At 34.0% G+C, this 27,449-nt stretch overlaps 4 protein-coding genes across 5 annotated transcripts; 2 read left to right on the top strand and 2 right to left on the bottom strand.

The window, feature by feature from the left end:
• Nucleotides 1–3,917: 3,917 nt before the first annotated feature.
• On the bottom strand, nt 3,918–4,640 carry LOC107016357 (protein P54-like). Its single transcript, XM_015216848.2, has one exon. The coding sequence runs from the start codon at nt 4,538–4,540 to the stop codon at nt 4,007–4,009; it is 534 nt and encodes a 177-aa protein (XP_015072334.1). The 5' UTR covers nt 4,541–4,640; the 3' UTR covers nt 3,918–4,006.
• A 1,747-nt stretch (nt 4,641–6,387) lies between these two features.
• LOC107007944 (lysine--tRNA ligase, chloroplastic/mitochondrial) lies at nt 6,388–16,645 on the top strand. Its single transcript, XM_015206806.1, has 14 exons — nt 6,388–6,661; nt 7,820–8,038; nt 8,639–8,750; nt 10,147–10,255; nt 10,947–11,004; nt 11,381–11,449; nt 12,721–12,828; nt 13,102–13,194; nt 13,331–13,435; nt 14,189–14,395; nt 14,536–14,630; nt 15,337–15,427; nt 15,925–16,104; nt 16,233–16,645. The coding sequence occupies exons 1-14, from the start codon at nt 6,440–6,442 to the stop codon at nt 16,323–16,325; spliced, it is 1,761 nt and encodes a 586-aa protein (XP_015062292.1). The 5' UTR covers nt 6,388–6,439; the 3' UTR covers nt 16,326–16,645.
• A 3,473-nt stretch (nt 16,646–20,118) lies between these two features.
• Nucleotides 20,119–22,699, top strand: LOC107031957. 2 transcript variants are annotated; one of them, XM_027913959.1, is made up of 2 exons: nt 20,119–21,107; nt 21,650–22,699. In XM_027913959.1, the coding sequence occupies exons 1-2, from the start codon at nt 20,791–20,793 to the stop codon at nt 21,681–21,683; spliced, it is 351 nt and encodes a 116-aa protein (XP_027769760.1). In that variant the 5' UTR covers nt 20,119–20,790; the 3' UTR covers nt 21,684–22,699. The 2 variants fall into 2 exon arrangements, with proteins under 2 accessions (XP_027769760.1, XP_015089006.1); XM_015233520.2 differs by having other exon boundaries at nt 20,127–21,107; nt 21,684–22,699.
• Nucleotides 22,700–23,588: 889 nt separating this feature from the next.
• LOC107008149 (protein MET1, chloroplastic) lies at nt 23,589–26,404 on the bottom strand. The gene is made up of 7 exons (XM_015207077.2): nt 25,915–26,404; nt 24,962–25,068; nt 24,740–24,834; nt 24,575–24,651; nt 24,358–24,478; nt 24,003–24,062; nt 23,589–23,922 (listed from the first exon to the last, which is right to left on the bottom strand). Exons 1-7 carry the CDS (start codon nt 26,286–26,288, stop codon nt 23,782–23,784), a joined length of 975 nt encoding a protein of 324 aa, XP_015062563.1. The 5' UTR covers nt 26,289–26,404; the 3' UTR covers nt 23,589–23,781.
• Nucleotides 26,405–27,449: the final 1,045 nt, after the last annotated feature.

The raw sequence follows: 27,449 nt of genomic DNA, 5'->3' as shown, positions 1-27,449 counted from the left end.
CTTTGTTCTCTTCTAAATCCCCAAGAAACCTGTTAAGTTTTAAAGATATTCGCCGAAATGGATATCATGTTGAGACAATAAATGAAATGAATGTTGAATACCTTGGTATTACCAAGATTGTCTCAAACCAGAAATATGTATTGGAGAAATTATCAACTTTATCTTCTGGCCTGTATTATGCAAAAATAAGTACGATTGAAGCACACTCTATCGTAAACCAGAAGTTTACTGACTTAAAGACTTTTGTGCTTTGGCATGACCGAATAGGTCATCCTGGATCAATAATGATGAGACGAATCATTGAAAACTCAAATGGTCATCCATTAAAGAACCTGAAGATTCTTACAAATGATGAGTTTTCATGTGCTGCTTGCTGCCAAGGCAAATTGATTACTAGGCCATCACCAATGAAGGTTAACATTGAATCCCCTCAATTTTTGGAACGAATACATGGGGATATTTGTGGACCTATTCACCCATCTAGTGGGTCGTTTAGATATTTTATGGTCCTAATAGACGCATCTTCAAGATGGTCTCATGTGTGCCTCTTATCATCTCGCAACCTGGCGTTTGCAAAATTATTGGCACAAATGATACGATTAAGAGCGCAATTTCCAGATTATCCCATTAAGACAATTCGTCTTGATAATGCTGGCGAATTCACATCCCAAGCTTTTGATGCTTATTGCGTATCGGTAGGGATAAAAGTTGAACATCCTGTAGCTCATGTTCATACTCAAAATGGCCTTGCTGAGTCATTTATTAAGCGCTTACAATTGATAGCAAGACCTCTACTTATGAAAAGTGAGTTGCCTACTACTGTTTGGGGTCATGCTATCTTACATGCAGCATCACTTGTTCGTCTCAGACCGACTCATTATAATAAATACTCCCCATTACAATTGGTATTTGGTCATGAACCAAATATTGCTCATCTTCGAATTTTTGGATGTGCTGTATATGTGCCTGTAGCACCACCTCAGCGCACCAAGATGGGCCCTCAAAGAAGGTTAGGCATATATGTTGGGTTTGATTCACCCTCAATAATTCGCTACCTTGAGCCATTGACGGGAGATTTATTCACTGCAAGATTTGCAGATTGTCGATTTGATGAAACAAATTTTCCGCAATTAGGGGGAGAGAAAAATAAACTTAAAAGTGAAATTGCATGGAAAGTTTCGTCATTATCTCATTTTGATCCACGCTCCCCTGTGTGTGAACAAGAGGTCCAGAAGATCATCCATTTGCAAAACATAGCAAATCAAATGCCAGACGCATTTACTGATTCAAAAAGGATAACAAAGTCACATATTCCTGCAGTAAATGTGCCTATCCGAATCGACGTCCCAAAAGGACCATCTACAAGTGTCATAGCTTCTGAATCACAAATACGCCTGAAGCGTGGTAGACCATTGGGTTCAAAAGATAAGAATCCTAGAAAAAGAAGTACAAAAAATGACACTACAAAAGAATTTCACGAAGAAATTCAAGATCTGATTAATCCTGATATTCCTGAAGAAATCAGTGAACCCGAGACTCAAGTAAATGAAGAACTCTCAATAAGTTCTTCTACAGGTGATGGGATAAGTTTAGATCGATCAAAAATCATAGTGGATAATGTTTTCGCATATGATGTTGCACTTAACATTATGCAAGGAAATGAGGATCTTGAACCTCTATCCGTCGAAGAATGTCGACAAAGACATGATTGGCCAAAATGGAAAGAAGCAATTGAATCAGAATTGAATTCACTTGCTAAGCGTGAGGTTTTTGGACCAGTAGTCCAAACGCCTAGTGATGTTAAACCAATTGGCTATAAATGGGTCTTTGTACGAAAAAGAAATGAGAGAAATGAGATTGTAAGATACAAGGCACGCCTTGTTGCACAAGGATTCTCTCAACGACCTGGTGTCGACTATGAAGAAACATATTCACCTGTTATGGATGCAATAACTTTTCGATATCTCATCGGTTTAGCTGTACATGAAAATCTTGAAATTCGTCTAATGGATGTGGTTACAGCTTACCTTTACGGTTCACTTGATAATGAAATTTATATGAAAGTTCCAGAAGGACTTAAAATGCCTGAAGCATGTAGTTCAAAATCTCGGGAAATATATTCAATCAGATTACAAAAGTCATTATATGGCTTAAAACAATCAGGGCGCATGTGGTATAATCGCCTCAGTGAGTACTTGATAAAACAAGGTTATATAAACGATGTCATTTGTCCTTGTATATTTATTAAGAAAACAACATTGGGATTTGTTATTCTTGCTGTTTATGTTGATGACATTAATCTCATTGGAACTCCAGAAGAGGTTCAAAAGGCAATTGAATATCTAAAGAAAGAATTTGAGATGAAAGACCTTGGAAAGACAAAAATTTGTCTTGGACTACAAATAGAATATTTAGTAGACGGGGTCTTCATCCATCAATCTGCCTATACTGAGAAAATCTTGAAACGATTTTACATGGACAAAGCACATCCATTAAGTACTCCAATGGTTGTCCGATCACTTGAAGTGAGTAAGGATCCATTCCGACCTCAAGAAGAGAATGAGGAACCTCTTGGTCCAGAAGTACCTTATCTTAGTGCAATTGGGGCACTTATGTATCTTGCTAATGCTACGAGACCTGACATAGCATTTTCTGTTAATTTGTTAGCAAGATATAGTTCTTCCCCTACACGAAGACATTGGAAAGGAGTTAAACATATATTGCGATATCTAAGGGGAACTAGTGATATGGGTCTGTTTTATACTAACAAAGATAGTGCAGATCTTGTTGGTCATGCAGATGCAGGTTATTTATCTGACCCACATAAAGCTCGATCACAAACAGGCTATCTGTTCACATATGGAGGTACTGCTATATCATGGCGATCTATGAAGCAGTCTATTGTCGCTACTTCTTCAAATCATGCTGAGATAATAGCCATTCATGAAGCAAGTAGAGAATGTGTATGGTTAAGATCAGTAATACATTCTATCAAAGAAAGATGTGGTTTGAAGTGTGACGTCAAGATACCCACAATACTCTTTGAAGACAATGCTGCATGCATAGCTCAATTAAAAGGAGGCTTTATAAAAGGAGATAGAACGAAACACATTTCACCAAAATTATTCTTCACACATGATCTCCAGAAGAATGGTGATATTGATGTGCGACAAATTCGTTCGAGTGATAATCCAGCAGATTTATTTACTAAATCTTTACCGGCCTCAACTCTTGAGAAGATGGTTCACAAAATTGGAATGCGGAAACTTAACCATCTGAATCGTGGTTTTTATCAGGGGGAGTAAAATACGCACTGTACTCTTTTTTCCTTAATCTAGGTTTTGTCCCATTGGGTTTTCCTAGAAAGGTTTTTAATGAGGCAGCAAATAATGCGTATCAAAAGATATGTGTACTCTTTTTCCTTCACTAGAATTTTTTCCCACAGGGTTTTTTTCTAGTAAGGTTTTAACGAGGCACAATATCTATGGACATCCAAGGGGGAGTGTTATAAATCCATTAAATAAGTGGATAGTTCATAAAGTTAGTACATGAACAACCATTCATATTCACTAGGTTACATGAACCTTTTTGGATAAGTATGTATCTATTTATTATGATACTTAATATGGTGACCTTTGGAATGATTTCTCACTCTATAAATAGGGTTGTTCATTCACTATTGTAATATATACATATGAAACTTATATATACTTGAATAAAAGAAAGTCTTCTCCTACATCTATTTCTCTTGTCTTCTTCTTATAATCTTGATTTTACAACAGTATCAAGTTAATATAGGTCATATAAATTGAAACGGATTGAGCGAGTTCTTGTTGGGCCTTCATTACTAGTACAAAGCCCATAAGTTGGGCCTGCATGGCAAAGTCCACAACCAATACTATAGATCAAAAGAAAAATAAATAAATTATTATTGTTATGATTTTAAGTATACGAAAATACATATCTAAACACAAACAACCTCAAAGAAAAAGTCATTAATTAATCATTAAGCAGGTTTATCCATAGGCTTATTGAATTTATCTACCATGAAATCTGAACTATTATTATTACCAAGTGATACTATTTCTTTTCTATAAATTAATGGTTTACATCCCTTGCGACAAGCACTCTCGCAGTCATGCGAGGTGGCGTTGTCTAAATTCATGCAAATACCCATGCAATCTCTAACACATATTACGATGTCATCATTTGAACCTGATGGCGCTGTTTGTGGCGCTGCTGACGAACTGTTATTTTCATTTGGCGACATTGCTATTGATGAATCATTGTTATTCGTTGGAGACGTCAATGATGAATCATTATTTACTGTTGTAGACACCATTGATAAATTATGAATTTTTGTTGTAGATGCGATTGATGAATCATTTTTTTCTGTTGAAGAAGCCATTGATGAATTATTGGTTTCTGCCGTAGATGCGATTGATGAATCATTATTTTCTGATGTCACTAACGACAATGTTGACGTATATGCCACCGCGTATAACATTTGGATCCCTAATAAGTACCTAAAGTATCCCATTGATCTTACCTCTTTTTTTGAGAGTGAAACCTTGGAAATTTGTCATGTAAACTTTAATTTCGGTGTTAATTATGTAAACTTTAATTTAGGTGTTAATTATTTTTTTGTGGATTGGTTTTGGTTAATTTGTTTCTAATTGTGTGATAACATGTTGATTTGAATATTGTTAAATGGGAGAAGTGGAGAGTGAAGTGAGGAGGTTTGGACAATTGCCATTGCCTTTGACTTTAATTAATTAAATATATATAAAGCTAGTAATTTCTTTCTAATTAAATATATATTTTCTTATTTTTGAAAACCAAAATTTAAAATACTTCTTTTTATCAAATGAAAAAAGAAGCTATTTTGAGTTTTTAAAACAAATTTGGAAGTGAAGTATTTTAGAGTAGAGAATTTGAGAACAAAAAATGGCAAAGTGCACTTATTTGATCAAACATTTTCATATAGAATTTGGTTTATGCATTTTAATAACGTTTATAATGGTCAAATAATCCAAAATTCTTTTCTTGATAAGCAATAAAAGGGGAAAAAATATTTATAAAATGAATTATGAGGACAACTAAACAAATTTCGATACTTGTTATGATTGTAAAAAAAAAAAAGTAGCAGATTTTAGAAAAGTTAACCTCATCATTCATCAACTTTTATTAAAAATATATCTTGAAAAAATTTAAAGGAATAGCATTTTAGAGGTCAATTTTAACATTAAAAACTAGTGTTTGGTTTAAGTTTTAAACATATATATATATATATATATATATATATATATATATTCTATTTTATGTAGTTGAAATTAAAATATATTTTGCCCCTTCTTTGTTGAGCTTGTTAATTTTTGTTTAACTCTAAAATGTTTTAGCTAAAATAAAATGGAAACCTATCCAATTATACAAATATTTACCATAAATAATAATCCACTCTAACTTGAAATAATTACATATTATCTCAGTAATTAGTAATTTCGTACTAGATATTAAGTCAGATACAACACTCTTTCAGATTTTAAGTCAGATACATATATCTTTGATATTAAATAGACATATACATTCTCAAAATACATATATAGAGATAAAGAGGCCAGTGAGAGAGAAACTTAAGGCGCGAGAGAATTAGTGTATGCCAAATACATGCGGATCACACTAGAAACATTTTAAAATAGACATATACACAAGTGAGTAAGAGAGTCAATGTGTCTGAGATACATACAGACAAGCTTGAACACAATATATGTGGAACAAATTACTATTTGAGATACATCTATTTGAGTTCGACAAATACATATATCTGACAGAGTAAATATGGCCTAAAGGTAATTTTAACAAAAATTTCACTAATTTATGAACTAATTAATTATATACACTCTAGTTTGCTATATTATGAATCTTACAAGATTTTGGTGTTTCCAAATACTTGTATCTCGAAATACACTAGTTAAAATTATGTGTAATTTATTTCAATTATACTGTATCCAAGTAGATACACAAGTATCTAAGATACATAGAAAAACCTCGCTCACTACTCTCCTATGTATTTAGTATCGCGAATAACACAAAGTATATACAAATAATATAACTAATATGTATATAACATGATTCACATGTATATGCGATACATAACTATCTCCATACCCATCTCGCTCTTCTTCCTCCCATCTCGTTCAACTTTCTCCCTATATTAGTATATATAGTAGCAAAAATATATGTATCTTTATTAATATATGATAATTTTTTTAATTAATGATAAGATAATAATTATTTGATAATATATAAGTAGAATTAATAAAATAATTTTTGAATTTTATAAACCAAAACTATAAGACACATAATTAAAGCCTAAATAGTGAAATTGGATGAAAAATTGGGTGTAGATAGTGTTTGTTTGAGGGGAAAGAGAGAAACAATGGAAGCTCTGCAGCCATTGAAGCAACTTATCCACTTTACTTCTCTCATCAGATTTAGACCTGCTTCTTCTTCTTTTTTTATTGTTCGTTGCTGTTCTTCCACTACAACTGAAGTCACCGGTAGAGCCGCCGCCGGCGGTGGCCGCAACCGGAGGTCCTCTTCCGGCACCTCTACTTCCACTTCTGATAAAGAAGCTATTCGTGCTATTCGTATCAAGAAGGTAACTTTACTTGATTAGTTTACTTGTGAAAGATATTGGTTTCTTGAAAAAATTATGATTGTGAATATATGGGTAAAATTTAGTTGAATTTGGTGTAGTTTGTGTAAAGATTGAGTTTTTATGCAATGGTCAGTGTTAAAGCTCATACCCTTTTGTTAGAAGAACAAGGTGTAGTAGAAAATACTGGAATTTAGTTTAATATGTGAGTAGTTGGTGTAAAGATTGCATCTTTATACAATGGTGAATGGTGGAGCTCATACCCTTTTGTTAGAACAAAAAGGTGCAGCAGAAACTACTGGAATTTGGTTAAAAATGGGAGTAGTTAGTGTAAAGATTGCATTTTCATACAATGCTCAATGTTAAAGCTCATACCCTTTTGTTAGAACGAAAAGGTGCAGTAGAAAATACTGGAATTTAGTTGAATATGGGAGTAGTTAGTGTAAAGATTGCATCTTTATACAATGGTGAATGGTGAAATTCATACCTTTTGTTAGAAGAAAAAGGTGCAGCAGAAACTACTGGAATTTAGTTGAATATGGGAGTAGTTAGTGTAAAGATTGCATTTTCATATAATGCTCAATCTTAAAGCTCATATCCTTTTGTTAGAACAAAAAGGTGCAGTAGAAACTACTGGAATTTAGTTGAATATGGGAGTAATGAGTAATGAGTGTGAAATTGTATCTTTGTGACCACGGTCAGTGTAAAAATTGACAATGGCCTTTTTAGTAGTTGTGGAAATTATACACGGTAGTGCTCGCTGAGATTAGTGGCGTGATTACAATCAAATACTTGGTAATCAATTCACTCGGAGGCTTTGTTACCAGGGTGGAGCTAGGTAGGGAACCCCCTCTGATGAAAAAGTACACTGTTTATACATGGTTAAAGCTATTATATAATTATATACATGATTGTTAAATGTAGCTTAATATTGTTCCCTAGAACATGAAGGCAAGCATTCTGAGTAATGCTTTGAAGTTTCACCCGAAAGATCAATAAGGATTCAAAAAGATTTTGTAGTAATCTTCCCCGCTAATGGCAGTTCTGTACCAGCATAAGACATTTGAATTTTACATTTTCCTTGTTTTACTGGATCTATGCCTTGTCCAATGTAAATTTTCAATTTCATCTTCAGAGCATAAGTGTTCTGCTTGCGCACAGGTAGAAGAATTGAGAAGCAATGGCTTGGAACCCTATGCTTACAAGTGGGATCGAACTCACAGTGCCAGTCAACTGCAAGAAATTTATAAGAATCTGGGAAATGGTGAAGAATCAAAGAGCGAAAATGATTATGTTTCTATATCAGGAAGAATAGTGGCTCGTAGAGCTTTTGGAAAGCTTGCTTTTTTAACTTTGAGAGATGATTCTGGCATGATTCAGGTTTTTATATTTGCTATAATCTACTTACTGTTTTTTGCTTTGGGTGTTTTATTCGGAGACAACCTCTCCACCTCCATGAGGTAGGGGTAACATTATACCCTCCCAGATTCCCACCTTGTGAGTTTACATTGTGTATGTTGTTGTGTTTTACATTGCTCGCTGTCTGTTAGCTGCGATAGCTGTAGTGCTGCTTTACCATAAAATACAGTTTTTGAGACATCTAGTTATATGTTTGATGATACTGGCAATTTTTTACTAGATAGGCTCTATCTAGGACTGGATATAGATAGTGCCTATCCTCTATTTCAATTGCATATTCCTTTTAATATGTACTTCAGCACATTTCATGTGTTTCTTATCTATCTGTAAGCAATTATGTGTGGAAGAAACTGGGATTGCAATTTCTTGATCTTTTAGGTTCAGTTGACAATTTAGTGATTTGCAAGTTAGGATCCTCTCTGAGATATATCCCTAGAACCTGTTATAATAGATTTTCTTGTGTTTCTGGATAAGCAACCTTTTACCTTTAACCTTTTAATTTAGCAATCTTTGAATAGACAAATGTTGCACTCTATTGAAATAAGTTATTGTTGGTTTTAGCTTTATTGTGAGAAGGAAAGGCTTCTAGGTGATCAGTTTGACCAATTGAAGACTCTTGTTGATATTGGTGATATATTGGGCGCAAATGGTTCAATTAAGCGCACAGAGAAAGGTAAGTTTGTGTCTTTACCAATCCTAGTTCTACTTTGACATCCAATCTTATTTCTTTTATGCATAAGTTTACTTACATCTGTATTCAACAGTTTAGATCGTTGAACTTGGAAGTAATTTAAACCTATCACAGATTAGTTCATAAAGACATTTGTGCATTTTTTTTGCCTTAGGTAGTCTTGTGAAGTATTTAAATCCCCTTCCTCCTCTTCCTTTTCATCTTATTGTCAGTTTGGGTCTATCTGCTGAAAGTTTTAAGATCCTAACTAGAGCTTGCAACCCAGTTAAAAAGATGTTGCTTTCTTCTTGACATGCTGAAGACATGTGGACACATCAGGGTATATCTGTAGCAAGAAATTGAATTATGTACCATCTCCTTTGCTGTCCCTATGGTTGCAATCAAGAGAGGATTTTTCTTTAATTTTCTGTCTTCTTTCTTCTTTTGATCTTATCGTTGCTTGGGTGAAGAAAAAACACAAACCAAATTGAATAAACATGAGCTTTAGACAAAGAGAACAACAAGAACTATAAAATCCCTGCTGCATTTGAGATCACTTAGTAGTCTGCTTACAACTTAGAGGTTAATATATATGAGAGAATCTATGTCGTCAAGTGTTGTCCTACATCAAGAACATGCCAAATTTAGGTCCCTTGGAATAAACACGACTTCTTCAGATATTATATACGTATTTTGGTACACTCAGTCTAATCTGTTTATGCCTTTCAACATGACATTGTATTAAGAGGAGTTAAAAATAGGGTTATATTTGATTTTTGTGTTCTAAAAGAACAAATAGAAGATGAAGTTGTGTCTGGATTCTGGAAGAGTAATGTGGATGCAATCAGATTTTTCTCTCTTGTATTAAACGTATCAAATTCCTTCTTTAAAGTTTAAGAGATGTGGAGTAATTTTCGGGAAAATGCCGAGTTGAAGGTATGACAAACATTTATAACAGAGTTAGTATATTTTATTCCACGTGTATGGTTTGCTAGACACTTGTTACTCACTCATCGATGTCATCCTATCTTCTAGTTCTTCATTTTCACTTTTAAGGAAGCAGATGATATATACATGAGCATTCAGATAGTTGTGGACTTGTGGTATCCTATGCACGCCTAAGATGAAAATCTCTAGTTCGCATAGCATACTTTTAAAATCTCTTCTTTTTAGTCAAGCATCAATTCAGTCTTCAGGTTCTGTATATGCTTGCAATTTAAGTTTGATTTGGTTTATAATTCCGAACTCCTGAAACAGAAGTGCATGATTTTGAGTAATTGGTTTTTGCGAAGACGTAAATCATGTTCTTTTGAACTTTGTTTCCTTTGGTTGTGTTATTGTTTGAGATGTTGTCTTGAAGCAATTCTCATTGAAGTATTTCTTCCTGTTTCCTTTCCAGGGGAGCTATCTGTATGCGTGAACTCTTTCTCAATTCTCACGAAGTCATTGCTTCCATTGCCGGACAAATATCATGGCTTAACAGATATAGACAAGCGCTATCGACAGCGGTGAGTTTTATTTCTTGAGCTAGTTTCTGGGTTGAAGCTTCTAGTTGCATTGTTCTGATTCATTGTTCGAGGAGTGGCTGCGCAACTATCTTAGGAGTTCTCTAGAATGGGTCAATTCATAGAATGGTAGATGGTACATAAGCAACTCTTATTTGTTACCGTCTCGAAAAAACACACATAAGCAACTCTCATAAGTTGCTCTACAGGGGTTGCCTGCATATGTGACTGGTTTCCTTGCCTCGTATTCTTGCGATGCAGTTCTGCTTGTATAGCACACAATTCAAAACACGATGAACTATGGGACTACCCCTCTATTCGTGGGCTAGTACCGCTATAACAAAGCCCCGGGGCTCTGATTTTCGCTTCCACATACATAACTTGATCGTCTAAAGTAGCTAAAGCAAAAATAAAATAAAATGCAATCTGCCTTAGATTTTGGGCATTTGGCATATATCTTCAACTATTTTTGGATGTCAGGTTTCCTGAGAGGATATATTCTAAATCAAACGTTTCTCTGATTTTCTTCTCATGATGCATACAAGGAGGAAACCAGTCAAATGACTAATTTTCTATACTGTTGCATGAAAAATTTATTGAGGCTTGTGCTAATAATTAATAAAGCATGGAACAAATTGTGATAACTGGTATTCCAAAATCAGGGTGAATTCACTCTCCTTGCTGTTTATGATAGGTATGTAGACATGATTGCAAATCCTGAGGTTGCTGATACCTTTCGCAAGAGGGCAAAGGTAGGTTAGCTATATATTTATTTATTTTCCGACTATTACATCAAATGTACAATACCATCATTCTCTTCTCATCATCTAGTTACCTCTTGAATTGTAAACCTTTCATTAAATTACTTTTGCTCAGCAGTATGGTACTACCGAGTTAGTAGTTTGTGATTGTTGGTCTACAAAGTTTCTTCTATTTTTTCCTTTTAAACTAAAATGACTAGAGACTTCATCAAAATATTTTTTCTTCCAAACTAAAAATGACAGCAGTATGGTATTTTTTCTTCTGTTTTCTTAGGCAGTAATGGACGTTGTAAATGCATAATATTTCTTCTTTTCCTATGAAAAATGTGCACTATATTCCATGCTGATTTAATCCTTCATTCAGTAGATTGTATCAGAAATACGCCAGTCAGTGGAATCTTTTGGCTTTCTGGAAGTTGAAACACCTGTTCTTCAGGTTTGTGAATTTCCTTTTGGTTGTACGGGTAAATGTTATCCTATTTAGTTGTGATCTATTTTCCATTTTAGTGTTTTTCGATAAAGCTTGTGAGCTACTCTTCCAGAAAAGAGTATAATGTGCTTCCGGTGTCAAAACATTTGCTTTTGTAAACTCAAAGCGCTGGATGCAGCAGAACGGTTGCTCCTCTTGTTCAAGGAATGTAGGTTTTTTAACTGGTATTGGTTGTTACAAGAAAGAGGTACTGACAGGTTTTCAATCCCCACAAATATCCTTGAATGGAAGAGTTAGATGAGTCCGATATTAATCTCTTCTGTTTCCAATAAAATAATTGTAGAATTAAAATATTGGGAAGAAGTCTCATATACATGTGGCATGCATGCAAAAGGTAGAGAATCTAAACAAAAATGTGATTCTATGTTGCACCTGATCATATGTACTAACTGAAAATCTTGTAGGCGCACCAAAAATTTATAGTAAGCAAAGCCCCTAGTTTGTAAAGAAGAGTTTTCCATCCCTTCGCATGCCCTCCTATTTCTTTTCCATATTGTCCTGCGTAAAAGTCAGAGGAACTACATGCTAAACTTCACTTCTCCTACTCAAACCTGTGCAAATTAGCAAATTTCTTCCGGTATTACACATGGTCCATTCTGTGCCAAATAAATTCAATGCGTGCCCCATAGCTAGTATGTTACCGGACACTGACCAGTGAATGATCAATATCTTCTCCTAATCTCTTGTTACATATAACATCAGTTTGTGTGTATTATACTTCTTTCTCTCAAGTTCTCAGCTTTAATGATGAACCTTGGTGCTTCCAGCTAAACTTGGAGATTTAGGGACCCATGCTGAAGAGTACGGGAAAGCTGTATCTTCTAATCTCTTCTTTACTAGTGGTCATGACTCGTGTTCCTATAATGAGCGTACTAATCTAAGATTTGATCTTTATGGGTTTGATTTTGAATTCTATTTTGATATATTGGGTGCAAAATATATTATTATACTTATACAATGTTTGAGCTAAAGCTATTGGATTTGGATGAACCTTTATCTTCTTCCATATATCCGTCCCAGCTGACCAATTAAGGGTGACTATATAAAGGAAATATAGAAAAATTAAAAGAAGACAGACTTGATATATGCAAACAAAAAACTGTGATCGTGACTTCATCGTATCCATGTGTTTTCCCTTCCCCTGTTGAGGATTTGGATTTTTGTTGTTTCTAAGAAGCACATTTTGTCTATTGTGTTTAATCAGTTTCATTTACTAGGGAGCAGCTGGTGGTGCAGAAGCTAGGCCGTTTATTACATTTCATAATTCTCTTGGAAGGGATCTTTATTTGAGAATTGCAACAGAGCTCCATTTGAAAAGAATGCTGGTGAGCTTTTCCTGCAGTTAGACGTTATATTTCTTTTCCAAGTAATTATTTACATGAGACTGCTTTTAACTATTTAGTTCTTCATGGAGATAAAATGTAAAAGACTGAATAGCGGCTGGAACCATGGTTAGTCCTGTGCGTTTGTGCACAGAGGACCAAAAAAGGGGAAGGATAACCCCTACTTTCTGTTGTACTTTCTCTCACTATTATTAGAAGAGCGGTGCTTCTTCTGCTTCTTTGTAACAGTCCATCATATTTCTTGTGTTACTGTAGGTTGGGGGATTCGAAAAAGTTTATGAAATTGGCCGTATATTCCGCAATGAAGGCATTTCAACTCGTCATAATCCTGAATTCACCACCATTGAGGTAATAGCTCTTTGTCAAAGGACTTCTCGTTATTTAGTTTATTAGGCTTCAAAGCAAATTTACAAATCCATTTGGAGAACATTTAGCCAAATTATTTCCTGCAAAATGATCAATTATCATTTCAAATTGATTTTAGATGTATGAAGCATACTCTGACTATGAAAGCATGATGAATATGGCAGAAGAGATTGTGACACGATGTGCCCTTGCAGTTAATGGGAAGCTTAGAATTGATTACCAGGTAAGTAGTGTTTGTAATTGGTGATCATTCTTTGCATTTCCATGTATCTTCTCTGTCAAACATGATACTAGTCACTTACAGGAATACGTGTGGCAACCATTCTTATATTGAAGGCATAATACTGAAAATTGATTGAACTTGTGAGCTTCTGGCTTTGATTGTTCTTTTAAGCTCCCTTAGAAGCCACCTAGTTATTTCTTTATCTGGCTACAAGAATGAACCATGAGCGATAAGAGGAATCATGTGAACTTTATCTTTCTCAATGGCATTATGTGATTTTGTTTGGCACCTTTTCAATTTCCATTCATAGGGAGCTTCCTTAGGTGCTAGCATCTTCGAATTCAACCATCTTGTGTCTCGTGACCAAATATTATCTCATCATAACAACATAATTTTGAATGGCTGAACAATGTTGACCCAAAAATGTCCAGCTAAACATTTTTAGTTACTATTTGGATACCTGACCTGTTTCCTTGAGTTGATGCATACCATCTCGTCTTATTTTATCTTTTCCAGTGATCCTGGCTCATGCCTTTTCATGTGCTGCATATTTTTTCTTGGGGAATGTGTTAAATGTTTCAGCACTGATTTTGAAACATGGTCAGATTTTTCACATATGATGAGCTGAGCTAACTTTTCAGTGAATAATGAGTTTTAACCAATAGGTTTTTGGTCCCACTTTTGGTTTTTCATTTTCTTTCTTTTCTCACCTTAACTTTAATCGAAGGAATCAAACTTTATGCTTTCTTGCAGGGTGTGGAGATCTGCTTGGAAAGACCTTGGAGGAGGGAAACAATGCATAATCTTGTGAAAGAAGCTACAGGGATTGATTTTACAAACTTCGAGGACGATCTTAAAGCTGCTAAAGAACATACTCGTAAAGCAATTGATATTCTTGGTTGTGATCTGGATAAGAGTTCAATTGAAGCATGCTCTTCTGTTGGCCATTTGCTTAATGAGGTTTGATAGTGTTCTTTAGAATTTTTCCTGTTCCCTTCTGCAGATACATAGAACTAGCAGCTTTTAACCACATGCCAGTGTATCTTATTGGTTAAATTGGTTCTTTTGCGTGTACTGCTTTGTGATGTAACCATTTTCAGGTCTTTGAGATGGTAGTAGAACCAAAGCTTCTGCAACCCACTTTTGTCTTGGACTATCCTATTGAAATATCTCCTCTGGCCAAACCACATAGAAGGTACTTAGTCTTCAACTGAATTCTCAAACAAGCAGTAAACTAGAAGACTTTTTGGTCTCTTTGAATGTTGAAACAAAATTAACTGCATATGTCCTCTTCAGATATCTTTTTGTTGAACATTAAGGATCTTTCTAAAGCAACATGTGTTCACTAATTGATAAATTTTCAAACAAGACTGAAAAAAGATATAGCAAAGAAAGAAGATACTCTTTTTGTCTCAAAATATTGTCTAGTTCCTTCTTTGGTCAGTCCCAAAATGGCGATCAGGTCACAGGTTCGCAAATGTGGAAACAACTTCTTTGCAGAAATGCAAGGGAATGTACGCAGGATTTACACCTCTCTGCCCTTAAAATCCACACTACCTTCTCTCTTGGCATCTTTGTGGTTTTAAGAAAGAACATTTAGTAAAGCACATTTCATCTGAAACAGTACATGAAAAGTCAGTTTCGAATCACCTTCTGAATTATCACTCACTGTTGTACTGCTGTTACAAGTAAAAGTTACTTGCTTTGCTCTCTGAGACATTTCCAGATATATGAGTTTTGGTGCTGAAATCTCCAATACATCAAGAATAGGTAGAATAAATTTTTTGAGGTCATGTTTAGTAGTCTTGTACCTGATAAAAAAGTTACACACATTTACTGTATAAAAGTAGACTGCTTTAGTAGTTTTCACTTCTTGTTACGTGATATTTGTTCTTTTGCAGACATTCAGGCTTAACTGAGAGATTCGAGCTATTCATTTGTGGTCGTGAGATGGCAAATGCCTTCTCAGAATTAACCGATCCTCTGGACCAGGTATTCTTATGTTGAAATCTTGAAACTATGTACGTCCGTATGTTTATTTTGCTGTTCTGTCGCCATTGAGGAATTTTGGTATTGCCTAATCTAGTGAATTGCTCGTGAAATAATAATGTACACCATATCCAAGGGAAAAAAGAAACACAAAAAAACAAAAGAATCTCTTGCCACCATAGTATCAAAATGATGTATGCTAACTTCTATAAGAATATCACGAAAGAGCTTATGGTCTTATACAGCGATAGGACAGAGTTTCCACTCTATACCAGACACGGTGCTGTCAAAGAAATTCCAGCTGTTCTAAGCATATGGTTTTGCAGCGTAGAAATGTTGTTAATAGTATATCAACCTCCTACGCCTGTTTGAGCTTTCTGCAGGACCAACGCTTTTATGAATTAGAAGTTTTATGCACGATATAATTAGTGAATTCTTTGTTAGTCTGGGTGCTATATATAGAGAACAAAAATTAATTGTCGCGTTTAAACTTACTGCAGAGGAGACGCTTGGAAGAGCAAGTGAGGCAGCATAATGAGAAAAAAGCAGCATCAGGTTTAAGTAAGGTTGATGCCAAGGAACAAGAGAACAACGATGATGATGATGACTCGTATGAAGTAACTCTTGACGAAGATTTCCTCACAGCTTTGGAATACGGAATGCCTCCAGCTTCTGGAATGGTATGTTGATGCAATGACGATTTGTTTTTCTTTCTCAAGTGTATACTTTTACGAAACCAATGAAAACTTGACGATTCACAAGAAGTAGATTCTGATCATTACACCATGTTGTCACATTCATTTTTCAGGGACTTGGCATCGATAGGCTAGTAATGCTGTTAACAGACTCACCTAGCATCCGCGATGTTATTGCTTTCCCAGTCCTAAAGATTCAACAATAACGCTTCATGACGAGTTGCTTATTACACACAATTTCGCCAATTTTGTGCCAGGATTGTTGTCTTTATTACCTGAGAAATTCGAGTTTGAGCCAAAAACATCAATAATAGATCTTTTTTTTTTTCGCGAAATATATACGAGTGTTTTTCACATCATTTTTGTGATTCTTGCAGTTCTAATAACTGGACATTGTCAATTGTAACTTGATAAGTGTTGAACACAAAACTCTTGTTGGTTTTATTTATTTAGCTTTGATAGATTCTTGTAAAAGATACATCATATCTAATTGAAGAAAAAAACTATAGCTAATGCTATTCATTGATTCCTTTTATATTTTTTTGAGTTTTGAGTGTGTAGGCTTGCACCTTTTACTTTTTCTCGAGTTTCATACCCCAATTATTACATGTATTCTTTTCTTATATGAACTATCAGCGTTTTAAAACACACCTCGAATCTGACTAGGTCAATTATCTTGCGTATCTATTCAACTAGGTGTGTTTCAATGTTATACATACAAATAGTTTAAATAGGAAAAAGGAACAACTGATAATCAGGATTTGTGTGTGTTGGACCATTATCTCAAATAATAATAACGAACAAAGTAATACTATTTGTTTGATACTAGGGCATGTGTAGCTCCTTAGTGAGGAGGCGTGAGAGATAGGTTGAAGAAGTATTTGAGAAAAAATATTAGATCGTATATGACATAATTTTAGCTCATCGAGGACACGATTCTCATAAAATATACGTATATTTTATCCTCTCCAGATCCCTATGAAATTTCACGGAATATACTATTATTCGTGATTACACCCCACCTCCCTAGTAATTGTTGATCATTTGTTACTTTCTACTTTTGAACTTTTCCTAATAATTACTGCCACGAGCGCTCATGAAATGATGTCTAGGTCATCATTTTTGTTTTCTTGTCTGGTCGATTCTTCAATATATCTGTATATACACAATATACAAATCATTAAAAGATAGTTTTTTTTATATTCAGACCTCGAATTCGAAACTCGTAATTAATTTAAAATAAATCTAAACAAAATAAGCGTGATGTGGAAATTATATATATCATTGATGGATATACTTATATCTTCATTTTATTTTATTTTTTTGAAAAAGTTAAGGGGATTGTAGGGTAAGTGAACAACTACTTTGCTTCCACAATCAAATACATTACCCCATGCGTTTGTCCCAATATTTTAGGGTAAAAGTTTAATTTTTTCTTTATGAATTAAAGTTAGGTGTATAAAGATTAAAACTTTTTATATTTTTGTCCCTAAAAATTAAAGTTCTCATCTTTATTAGCCTTCCCATTAATCATTTTGTTTGCTTCTATTTTCATTTCACATCTTACCTAAAATTAAAATGCCTTTTATAGAATTTCTATGTGAAAAAAAAGTATCATGCATCACAAATAAAATACGAAGAAATAAAAATATTTTATTGATAAACACAATATAAATATAATTATGCTATGAATTTTCTCCGCTATTTGAGGGTTGTTATTATCGTATTTTTCGAATGTAGGATGAATTGACGAAACTCCTCGGGGGAGGGGTTGATTCTATGGATCATCTTGAAGTATTTTATCATGAAGAATAATCCAATCATATCTTGATCTTTTTGCGAATATCACAAGAGTTTACGTGATTTTCAATATGCCTCTTCTAGACAATATATTATCCTTTATATAAACATGATAGGTTTAGAATGAATTAACCCTGTAATTAAAATCGTCTGGTAGAGTTTGGTAAAATGATGTTTATACTAATATTTGTGTGATTAGAGAATATAATATCACTTAGCTTGTACCAAAATGATATTGATCCACAAATGTTAAAAACATGCATGAGAAATGAATGTTTTTTAACAATGTAATTAGTGAAAAAAGTTGAGAATTGTATGAAAATGATATGAATTTCTAGTAGGGCAAAAAACCATGTAAAATGAATTTTAAAAACTCCAAAAGTGTATCAATCAAGTAGCCCAATTTGAAATAAATGTCAGTACAGGAAAAAGTGTATTGGTAAACAATTGAGCCTTCTTGATTAAAGTAAGAGCAATTATGAAAGGGAATGAAAAGTTTTTATGACTATACAAATACACAGTTGAAACAAATAATAATTCCACCTTATATTTTAAAAAAAAAAAAAGTTAAGGTGAAATATGTGTGACATATTAATAAGTTAAAAAAATTAATAATAACCTATAATTAAATATCTCTTTTGTTGAAATGATCTGACTATATGAGTTTCAATGAAAGTATATCCATGTTGCGTTCAGGAGATAAAGACAATCGAACTTCCAAGTTCAAGAGAATAATTAGGATCGTGCCAAGTGCGAGTTGCTCGAATGCTCGATTAGGGTTTGAGTCACCAAGACTCCAAAAAGGGTTTAATTTTTTTTTCTTATTATAAAAAAATGTTACGTCAAGGTTACACTAGATAAAAAAGTCCGTCTTTCAAAGTAAAAGATTCTTTTTTCTTATTTGTTGTCTAGCTTCACATGGTTACATAAGCACCATATTGAACTTGGAATGTCTTTGATAAGCCTATATATTCATCAACAAACCTAGCTAATCCTCAAAAGTAAAATTGCCAAAGTGATTATTTTAAATTTATAAAAAAAATAAAGTTTTGATATGAAGTCAATGTGACCAAGAAAATAAAGGGAACTAAAAAAATGAGTATATATTATGCAAATCAATTGAGTTATGGATTGCCTTAAATAAAAGAAAAAGAAGCACCAATTTGAAGACTTAAGTTATTGTTCAAAGTCATTACCTTTAAAAGTGGGGTTACCATCATGCAAACCACCACTAGCTAGCAACTCCATATTGTCTTTGGTGTCTTCTTTTCTAGTACAATCTTGTCTTGTTGAAGATCCCAATTCATTTCTATATTACATAATACATAAATATATTCTTTTAACTTAGATTTTCGTCTAAGTTGCATGAACTTTTCACTTTCGATATCTCTAGACTATCGTCGGAGAATTCAAAACACATCCTTTGACATTCTTGAAAGGTCTGAGCAACATAGAATTCAACTGACATCTATTCCCTTTAGTTTTGAGGTATACAACTAGTTATTTAAATTTGTATAAAATTAAACAAATAAACACACGCATCCTACGTGACATAATATTCGTAAGAGACAACATAGGATATATGCTTTATACAAGTTTAAGTATCTACTTGTGTATACCTTGAAGATATTTAAACTTGTATAAAATTAAACAAGTAGACAGACACGTCCTACGTGATATAATATACATAGGAGACAACATAGGATATATGTATCAATTTTTTAACTTTATACAAGTTTAAGTGTATTTGTGTGTACCTTAAAAATACTTAATTTGTATAAAATTAAACAAGTAGACACACGTGTCCTACGTGACAAAATATATGTAGGACACAATATAGGACATATGTATCTGTTTCTTTAACTTTATATAAATTTAAGTGTCTATTTGTGTATATGTTGAAGATATTTAAACTTGTATAAAATTAAACAAGTAGACACACGCGTCCTACGTGACATAATATTAAGTGTATTCGTTTCTTTAACTTTAAGCAAGATTAAGTGTATGCTTGTGCAGTTTGAAGGACATTGATATTAGTTGAGATCAAGTTAAAGAACACGTTTATGAGATCAAGTTAAAGAACACGTTTATGTTTACTTGTTGTGACCTTACTTTATTTGCCAAATTTAGTTATTACTACTATCATGGTAATAATGACATGTCAATATTTTTATGAAAGTAGTTTAGTTTGTGTTATTGGAAAGAGTACAGTTGCCATATTTTGGATTCTTATGAAAATTTGTTTGAATCATCTTCTTCATCAGTAGTTTCTCTTCCAGCTAAGCTTTTTTGTTCTTTCAGATAAAATTCCAATTTGGGTTTTTTGTTCCAATGAATCAGCAGAGGGTAGGACTGACATTTTACTATTAGGTGGAAGCAATCACGTTTGTTTGTTTTCTCTCTCTCTCTCTCACAACTACAAGCCATGTCCTTTTCTTTATATTAAAATAAAGTCTCAAGAATCAGAATTTTCATGTAAAAAAAGTGGAGGAGCACAGTTTCTTGATGTTTGATTGAGGGGTTGTGTTGGAATTCACTATCAAGAACCCCCCCTCCAAATCCCAAAACTATTTTTTCTTGATTATGGGGTTTTGCTTCTTTCTTGAATATATATAAAAATATATATATATATATATTGTTTGTTTACCTTTTTTCTTCTTTACTCAAGAATTTATTAGTACTTTTGTTGTTTTCTGCTGGATTTAGGACATTATTATTTTATGTGTACTAAATGTCAGCTCAATGGAGAACTTTGTCATCTAGTGTAATTGATTGTTTGTGTATATGAAAATTTTGGGGCTTTATGAGGTTAAAGATTGGATCTTTTTCAGTTTTAAGGTGGAATGGGGGCATTCTTGAAATGAGTTATTGATGAAAGAAAGCAGTTTGATGAGGGTTTTGTTCTGCAAAATCCATTGTCCATTTGTTTGTTTTTGTAAACCCTCTGCTGCTCATCTTTACACTCCAGGTCCATTGAAATTGGAAAGTAGTACCACCCCACATGTTTCTCTTCCTTGTGGTGCCTCTCATCAACAATCTGAGGTGAGTCTAGATGCTGGAAATGGTCTTAAAAGTTGTATTAGGAAAAGTCCTGTTGTTGGACCTAAGGAGATTATTGACAAGAAGAGAGTTCAATGGATGGATAACATAGGGAAAGAACTTGTTGAGATCAAGGAGTTTGAATCCAGGTAAAGAGCAGCATTACTTTTTTCATTAAAAATGTGTTCTTGGAAATTTTGAATTAAGGGGTCAAGATGATAAAATGTGGTGAATATAGATCTAGGTTACTAATATATATTATTGAGATCTATCTGCTAGAAGAAATCAAGAAAATTAGATATAGGCATGTGTTATGAATATGAAGATCTGACCATAAGACTTCCAATGTGCAATGCTTGTTTTTTCCTTTCTCAAATTGTTGTTGCTGATGTTGAAGGAGCTTTACTTGATGTGCCCATATGTAGCTAGTTTTATTTGGATTGTTAATCTTTCACTTTCTGTTATGTCTTTCTTTGCTGATGCTAAACATGTTTTGTTTTGATGTACACTTTTTTTGCTTATACAAAACGAGTATGAGGTTGTGAATTTCTTTATTCTGGATGGGGAGAGTTAAACTGCTTAGGAGTCAAAAAATGCTGAATTAATATTGCATTGTTAGTTACCTGTTCACTTTCCTCGTCGTGTTCTCTCAATCCTATTTCATTTTTATTCCCTCTGGGATTTCCTTCAGTATGAAGCTGAATGTTAAGATGATGTTTCTGTAGTGAAACGGGAGATACTGACACCGAAGAGGAGACAAGACATTGTCTATGCATTATTCTTTGATGCTGCTTAACCAGCTTCTTCCTGCAACTACTTCCTAGTAGCTGCAGTTTAATTTAATACAAGAACAATGAGTAACTGACTTCATGTGCATGAGAACACTGTTCATGACCGGAAAAGCTACAGGCGTTAGTAGAAGTGGAGCTGATGCATTCATCAGAATTGCTATTGTTTTTCATTTGCATCGAGATATTCATCCATCCGTCAGATTCCTCATTTCATAATCTGGGAAACCTCCTAAATGGGGGTGAAGGTTATTCATGTCTCCCTTTCCTGCTATTGCGGATTGTGATCACTTTCAAGATTTCTTATGTGAGAATTCAGGTCAACTGACAGTTGCTCCCTGTTGTAGAAGTTTGAAGCTAAATCGATGTTTATTCTTGGTTGATTCATCTGAGTAATTAAACCACACACAAGCTAACTGTCATCTCCTGCAATATGTTTTCTGGTTCTAGCATCTGAAGGCTACTGGAAAAGCTATGTGCACAAGTGTTAAACTTCAAAGAACAAGCAGCGCGTGTCATTTCTGTTGTTCTATCAAAATAATAGCCTTTTGATGAGTTCCAGCTTGGTAGACTGATAATATATTGCGCGACAATGGAACTGCTTCATTGAGGGAGAATACAAACGGGTAGCACACACACCAATGATCAGTTTGAATGGTTTTACATTGAAGAGTTCGTGTGAATCGAAAAGAAGAGCTTAGGTTGCAATAATTTGCTGTTCTATTGCATTGTTAGTTGAATTCAAAGGCAGAAGTTATGAAGATCATACAGTTTTTTTTATACCTTTGCTTCAATGCAATTTTACTGACTTGAATGCACCACTGAAATCTTTATTGGAACAGTAGATGTTTTGGTTTCAAATTATCAGTCATTCTGTTGTCTTTGACACTCAAATGCAAACACTCTCTGCAAATGGAAATATTTATTAGTAAAATCATTTCCACTTCCATTTGTGTCTTGTTTTTGCTGCTTCGTGATCTGTACTGTGTCGTCGAGGGAGGAGGCTGTGCTGTTCTGTAAGCTAGCCAAATCCAGCAAGTAATATGACGTTGATACAGTGAAACGAAATGGCAATCCTATCCACATTTCAATTATCACACTATTTTGTTGTTCTTGGTTCTTTCTTGTAGTCTTTGCACTAGTTCCTTTGTGAGTTGTTCTGTTTTCTACACTGTTTTCTTCTTCATTGTACTTGGATTCACTGCTCGAGTCAAAGATCTTTCGGAAACAACTTATCTACCTCCACGATGTACTGGTAAGGTCTGCGTACACTCTACCTTCTCTAGACCCTATTTGTGAGATTTCATTGGGTATATTGTTGTTGTATTGCTAACATCCAAAGAAGTGATTGTTGAAGCTTCGTAAAGGACTGGGGAATTTGACCAGAGAAACTGTTGTGAGACAAATCGATGCTCTTAAGACTCTCCAAATTCCAAAGAGTTGCTGGAATCTCCTCTTTAAGGCCATTGTAAGAGATGTTAAGCATCTTTAGGCCTCTAAATTTTCCTAAAGAAGATGAGATTTCACCAGAAAAAATGGTTTTTTTTGACAAGTCCAGCCAAGAATAGATATCGATGCTGGTGCTCGATGACAGACCTTGTACTAACCTCTTCTGGCTCACTATCAGGTCAGTGTACTCAATCGATAAGGTGAAAGTGAATGAAATCGATGAGAAAGTCCTCGGTGTTTCAAGCATTCCAACCTCTGCAGAAATGCTTCCAGTGAAGCTGTTGTGTGACAAGTCAAGTATTTGAAGATTACCTGAGTTTGAAATGCTACTTAAGAGCATGTACTATTGATGGATCGACGAGATATGTAGGTTTCAAATCGAAGATCTTTTCATATCCAGAATACGAACCTTATAATTACACGAGATTAACCATAGTATAATACAATTGAAATGAAAAAAAAATTAATGATCAGAAGTAATTTCATATCTATAACTCACCACCTATAAACAAAATCCAAAAAAAGGGAGCATAGTCATCATATCTTTTGCCTTGGATGTCACCAGTTTATGAATGTGCTGCTGCTTCTATTTCTTGTTGAAGCCAAATAGAGACTTAATCGCGTTGATGGCATTCTCATTGATAAACGATTCATCAAACTTTTTCATGAGTGTCTCGAAATCCTCAGACGTTCTTAGATTAGCAAGATCGGGGTCTGTCCTGATTCTCTGTTAACAAACAGGCAAAATATTAATCAAGTACACTACTAAATCATACCATTTTCTGCAAATTTCTCAATCTCATTTACCTTGAAATCTTCAAATCCTGCTTCCATTGCATCCTCCAAGGCAGATAACCCTGCTTGAAGCTATCATGAGGCAATAAAATAGTCATTTCGAGAACCACGATCCAGTAAATTATCATCCAAAATGAATTATGGTTAGCTAAAAGCTCAGCGTAATAATAAAGTAGACACATTTATGCCCTTCAACTTTGGTTTGTACAAGTAGACACTTGTATAAAGTTGAACAAATAAACACACACGTACTACGTGGCATCTCGTATATGGGAATTTGCATCTAACGTGGTGTCCTACGAGTATTATACCACATATAAAACTCATGTCTCTACTTGAGAGTCAGCGTATAATCAAGTAGAATTACCTGATTAAGCTTGGAATAACAACATGCAACATTGTAACTTGCTACAGCAAGTTCATCTCCAGTTGGTCTTGATCCTAACACAGACTCAAACTTTTCGAGTGCTTCTTCGTATTTGCCATTCCTTTTTTTTACCAGGAAGACAAAACAATCCATTAATAAGAACCTATTACATGGATGACAATACAATGGTAGAATGATATGTGTTAAATGACCTTACTTAGAAAGTTTTAGTCCTTCGCGAAGATCTCTTTCTCTTTGCTCCTTTTGTTCTTTCTTCCTCTGAGCATTCGTTACCTGAGCATCACAAGGAAAGAAAGGCTCAACGCATATGTGTAGTATAGAGAGTTTTTATACCGTTAATACTCGAAACTTGTTTACTCACTTGAATTTCTCTAACTCTGTCACTAATGAAACCAGCATTCCTCTCAGCTCTGATAATTTCCTTTTCTGTCAATTCACCTGCTTCTTCCACCTTACCTGGGAAATGTGATGATTCATATGAGGTAACATATCGAGGAACATGCTCAACGGTGACTAAATTAGTTTATGTTAACATATTGAGAAACAAAACATAAACGCGCCTAAATTAGTTTGATGTTCTAACCATATCTCTTTTGCATCTTCATGAGCAAAGGTCCAATTCTCTGTCTGATAGTATACATTGTTCTTCCATATTCAGCAGCAGGCCATATTTCCTCTCCAAACACTGCACTGAACACATTTTGCCATTCCACATTCTTTACTTACACATGCACAAATAAATAAGATCAAATAACACAAATCCTATTAGTCAAGGGCCTAATTACGTGCCTTCTCGTGAGTTTTCAAAATTATCATTCGTGCCAAATTTCAGTCCCCGAATACATGTATGTGGTGTATCTAGATACATGAATTAAAATTAGGTATAATTTATTTAGTGCATTCACATATATCTGGTATACACTGACTCTCTTGTTCGCCTCTCTCCCTCTCTTGCTCGTCTCTCTCCCTCTCTTACTCGCCTCTCTCCCTCTCTTGCTCGATGCTCTCCGTCTCTTGCTCGCATCTCTCCCTCTCTTGCTCGCCTCTGTCCCTATGTATTCCATTCCATTCCAGAATGTATTGTGAATGTATTTGGTATCTCAAATACACGTATCTAGTATGATTCATTTGTATCTAATATACACCGACTCTTTAGCTCGTCTCCGTCCTATCTTGCTCGCCTTACTCCCTATGTATGCTCTCCCGTCTCCACTCTCGCTCCTATATACTTTAGAGTGAATCTGATAGCAAAAATACATATATGTAGTGTAGGTGTGTCTAACTTGAAATCAAAATGAAATCATTATTAACTAGTGAAACAATATATAATTATTTCAAACTATAGAAAAAATTAGTAAATAATATTTGAATAATTAGCTAGTTTTTTCCAATAAAATAATAGAGTACTAAAATAGATACATCTATTAGTAAGTATAACATATGCTTTAAGTTGTTCGACTACCTAAACTTTATTGGTGCGGATTCAATTCCCGACCTCGTAATCCCCAAATTTTAGTTTGAAAAAAAATCAAATACCTGGTGGCAATGACTTTATCTCCAACAGTAAATTTTCCAGTCTTATCAGCAAAACCACCAGGAGCAATAGCATCAATGTAAGTTCCTCCATCTCTACCTTTAGTAAATTTAAGTCCATAAGGCTGAACAATCTCAACTTCATATTCTTCATATTTGTCTTCTTCTTCTTTTTCTGACTGAGTTGCTTCTGTTTCTGAAGCTTTAACCATAAAGATTGAAGCTTTATTTAAGTGGCTACAAAAATTGCTGCTAAAACATAACTGATTCTTGATTTTAATCAAAGAAGAAGGGGAAGGGGAAAATGGGGTTTTTTGGTTGGTTTGGTTGAGTTTAAGTAAAGAACAAAGTGAAGTGTAGCTAATGGTGGAAGCCATTGATGAATCTTGATTTAGGTTTTTGCCCTATTCTTCAAACAAAGTGATCATTCAAGATTTTGTGTTGATGCTAAAGGATTGTGACTAGTGGCTCTAATAGCATCTTCAATTTTCACTTCCAATTTGTGGTGCCACATCCACCAAATTTGATGCTTTTTTTTAAAAAAAATAAAATAAAATTGGAATTTTACTTTAATAAAATAGAATATACCAAAAATATAAAAAATGTAGAAACTATGTTTAAAATAACTATTATAAAGATACTAGGAGAAAATAGTAAATTTATTCGAAGTAGCTGAGTAATTGAATCGGTTGACATAATGAATAAAATGTAAATTTTAACTCAGTCTCAACTGACATATATGATTTTTAATTTCGTGTGCACACAAATAGACACGTAAATTTGTATATAACTGAATAAACAGGCACATCCGTCCTACTGTCGTCCTACATGACAATTTTATATCTTAAATGCATGAATCATCTTATTTATTATCATAAATTTCTCACTAATCAACTTATTATAAATGGAATAATCAACCTCTTCGTGATTAGAAGAAATCATAGAGAGACAAGTTGCAGATTTCTACAAAGGTATGTTTATTTTATTTGATTGTTTTCTATGAATGTTCATTGCCTAGCAAGGGTTATCGTGATCTCCAAGAATCTTCTTCCGATCTATATATGTTCGTATCTAATGATAGATTGTAGCTAGTCTATAGAACTATATATGTTCGTATCTAATGATAGACTAGTTTCAGAAACGTGCGTTGCACGTTTATCCCAAATATTTTATATAAATTTTGTTTTGTAAATGACATATTTTCTCCACTTCAAATTTATTGGTATTTACTAAAAAAATCATTGTTTTTACAATTGAAAGTTCATATATCATCCTAATAAAAAAAACGCAAATCCTTAATTATAAAATTGACTAAAAATGCATAAATGGTTAATTCATGTACTAATATGATGATTTACTATTCAATATTTAGTTTATTAAATAATTTATAACATTGAAATTTAATGTAGGAATAGAATTGTAATCTAACTTTTTCCTAACATATATACACACGATGATGTAATATTATATTCTTAGTTTACTTAATTAATTGTTAATTATGTTTTCTTTTTCTTTTGTATGTGAATGGTTCATAAGAA

This window comes from Solanum pennellii, chromosome 1 (assembly GCF_001406875.1).
Source record: "Solanum pennellii chromosome 1, SPENNV200".
Taxonomy (NCBI): Eukaryota; Viridiplantae; Streptophyta; class Magnoliopsida; order Solanales; family Solanaceae; genus Solanum; species Solanum pennellii.
This window is presented reverse-complemented; position numbering and strand designations above follow the sequence as displayed.

Coding starts and splice junctions, on each gene's coding strand:
- LOC107016357 (XM_015216848.2), bottom strand. CDS start 4,540: ATGGGATACTTTAGGTACTTATTAGGGATCCAAATGTTATACGCGGTG.
- LOC107007944 (XM_015206806.1), top strand. CDS start 6,440: ATGGAAGCTCTGCAGCCATTGAAGCAACTTATCCACTTTACTTCTCTC. Junction 8,751..10,146: donor AATTAAGCGCACAGAGAAAG/GTAAGTTTGTGT, acceptor TTTCCTTTCCAG/GGGAGCTATCTGTATGCGTG. Junction 16,105..16,232: donor TGCCTCCAGCTTCTGGAATG/GTATGTTGATGC, acceptor TTCATTTTTCAG/GGACTTGGCATCGATAGGCT.
- LOC107031957 (XM_015233520.2), top strand. CDS start 20,791: ATGAAAGAAAGCAGTTTGATGAGGGTTTTGTTCTGCAAAATCCATTGT. Junction 21,108..21,683: donor ATCAAGGAGTTTGAATCCAG/GTAAAGAGCAGC, acceptor ATGTTTCTGTAG/TGAAACGGGAGATACTGACA.
- LOC107008149 (XM_015207077.2), bottom strand. CDS start 26,288: ATGGCTTCCACCATTAGCTACACTTCACTTTGTTCTTTACTTAAACTC. Junction 25,069..25,914: donor GATAAAGTCATTGCCACCAG/GTATTTGATTTT, acceptor AAATGTGTTCAG/TGCAGTGTTTGGAGAGGAAA. Junction 24,479..24,574: donor GAAGGACTAAAACTTTCTAA/GTAAGGTCATTT, acceptor GGTAAAAAAAAG/GAATGGCAAATACGAAGAAG.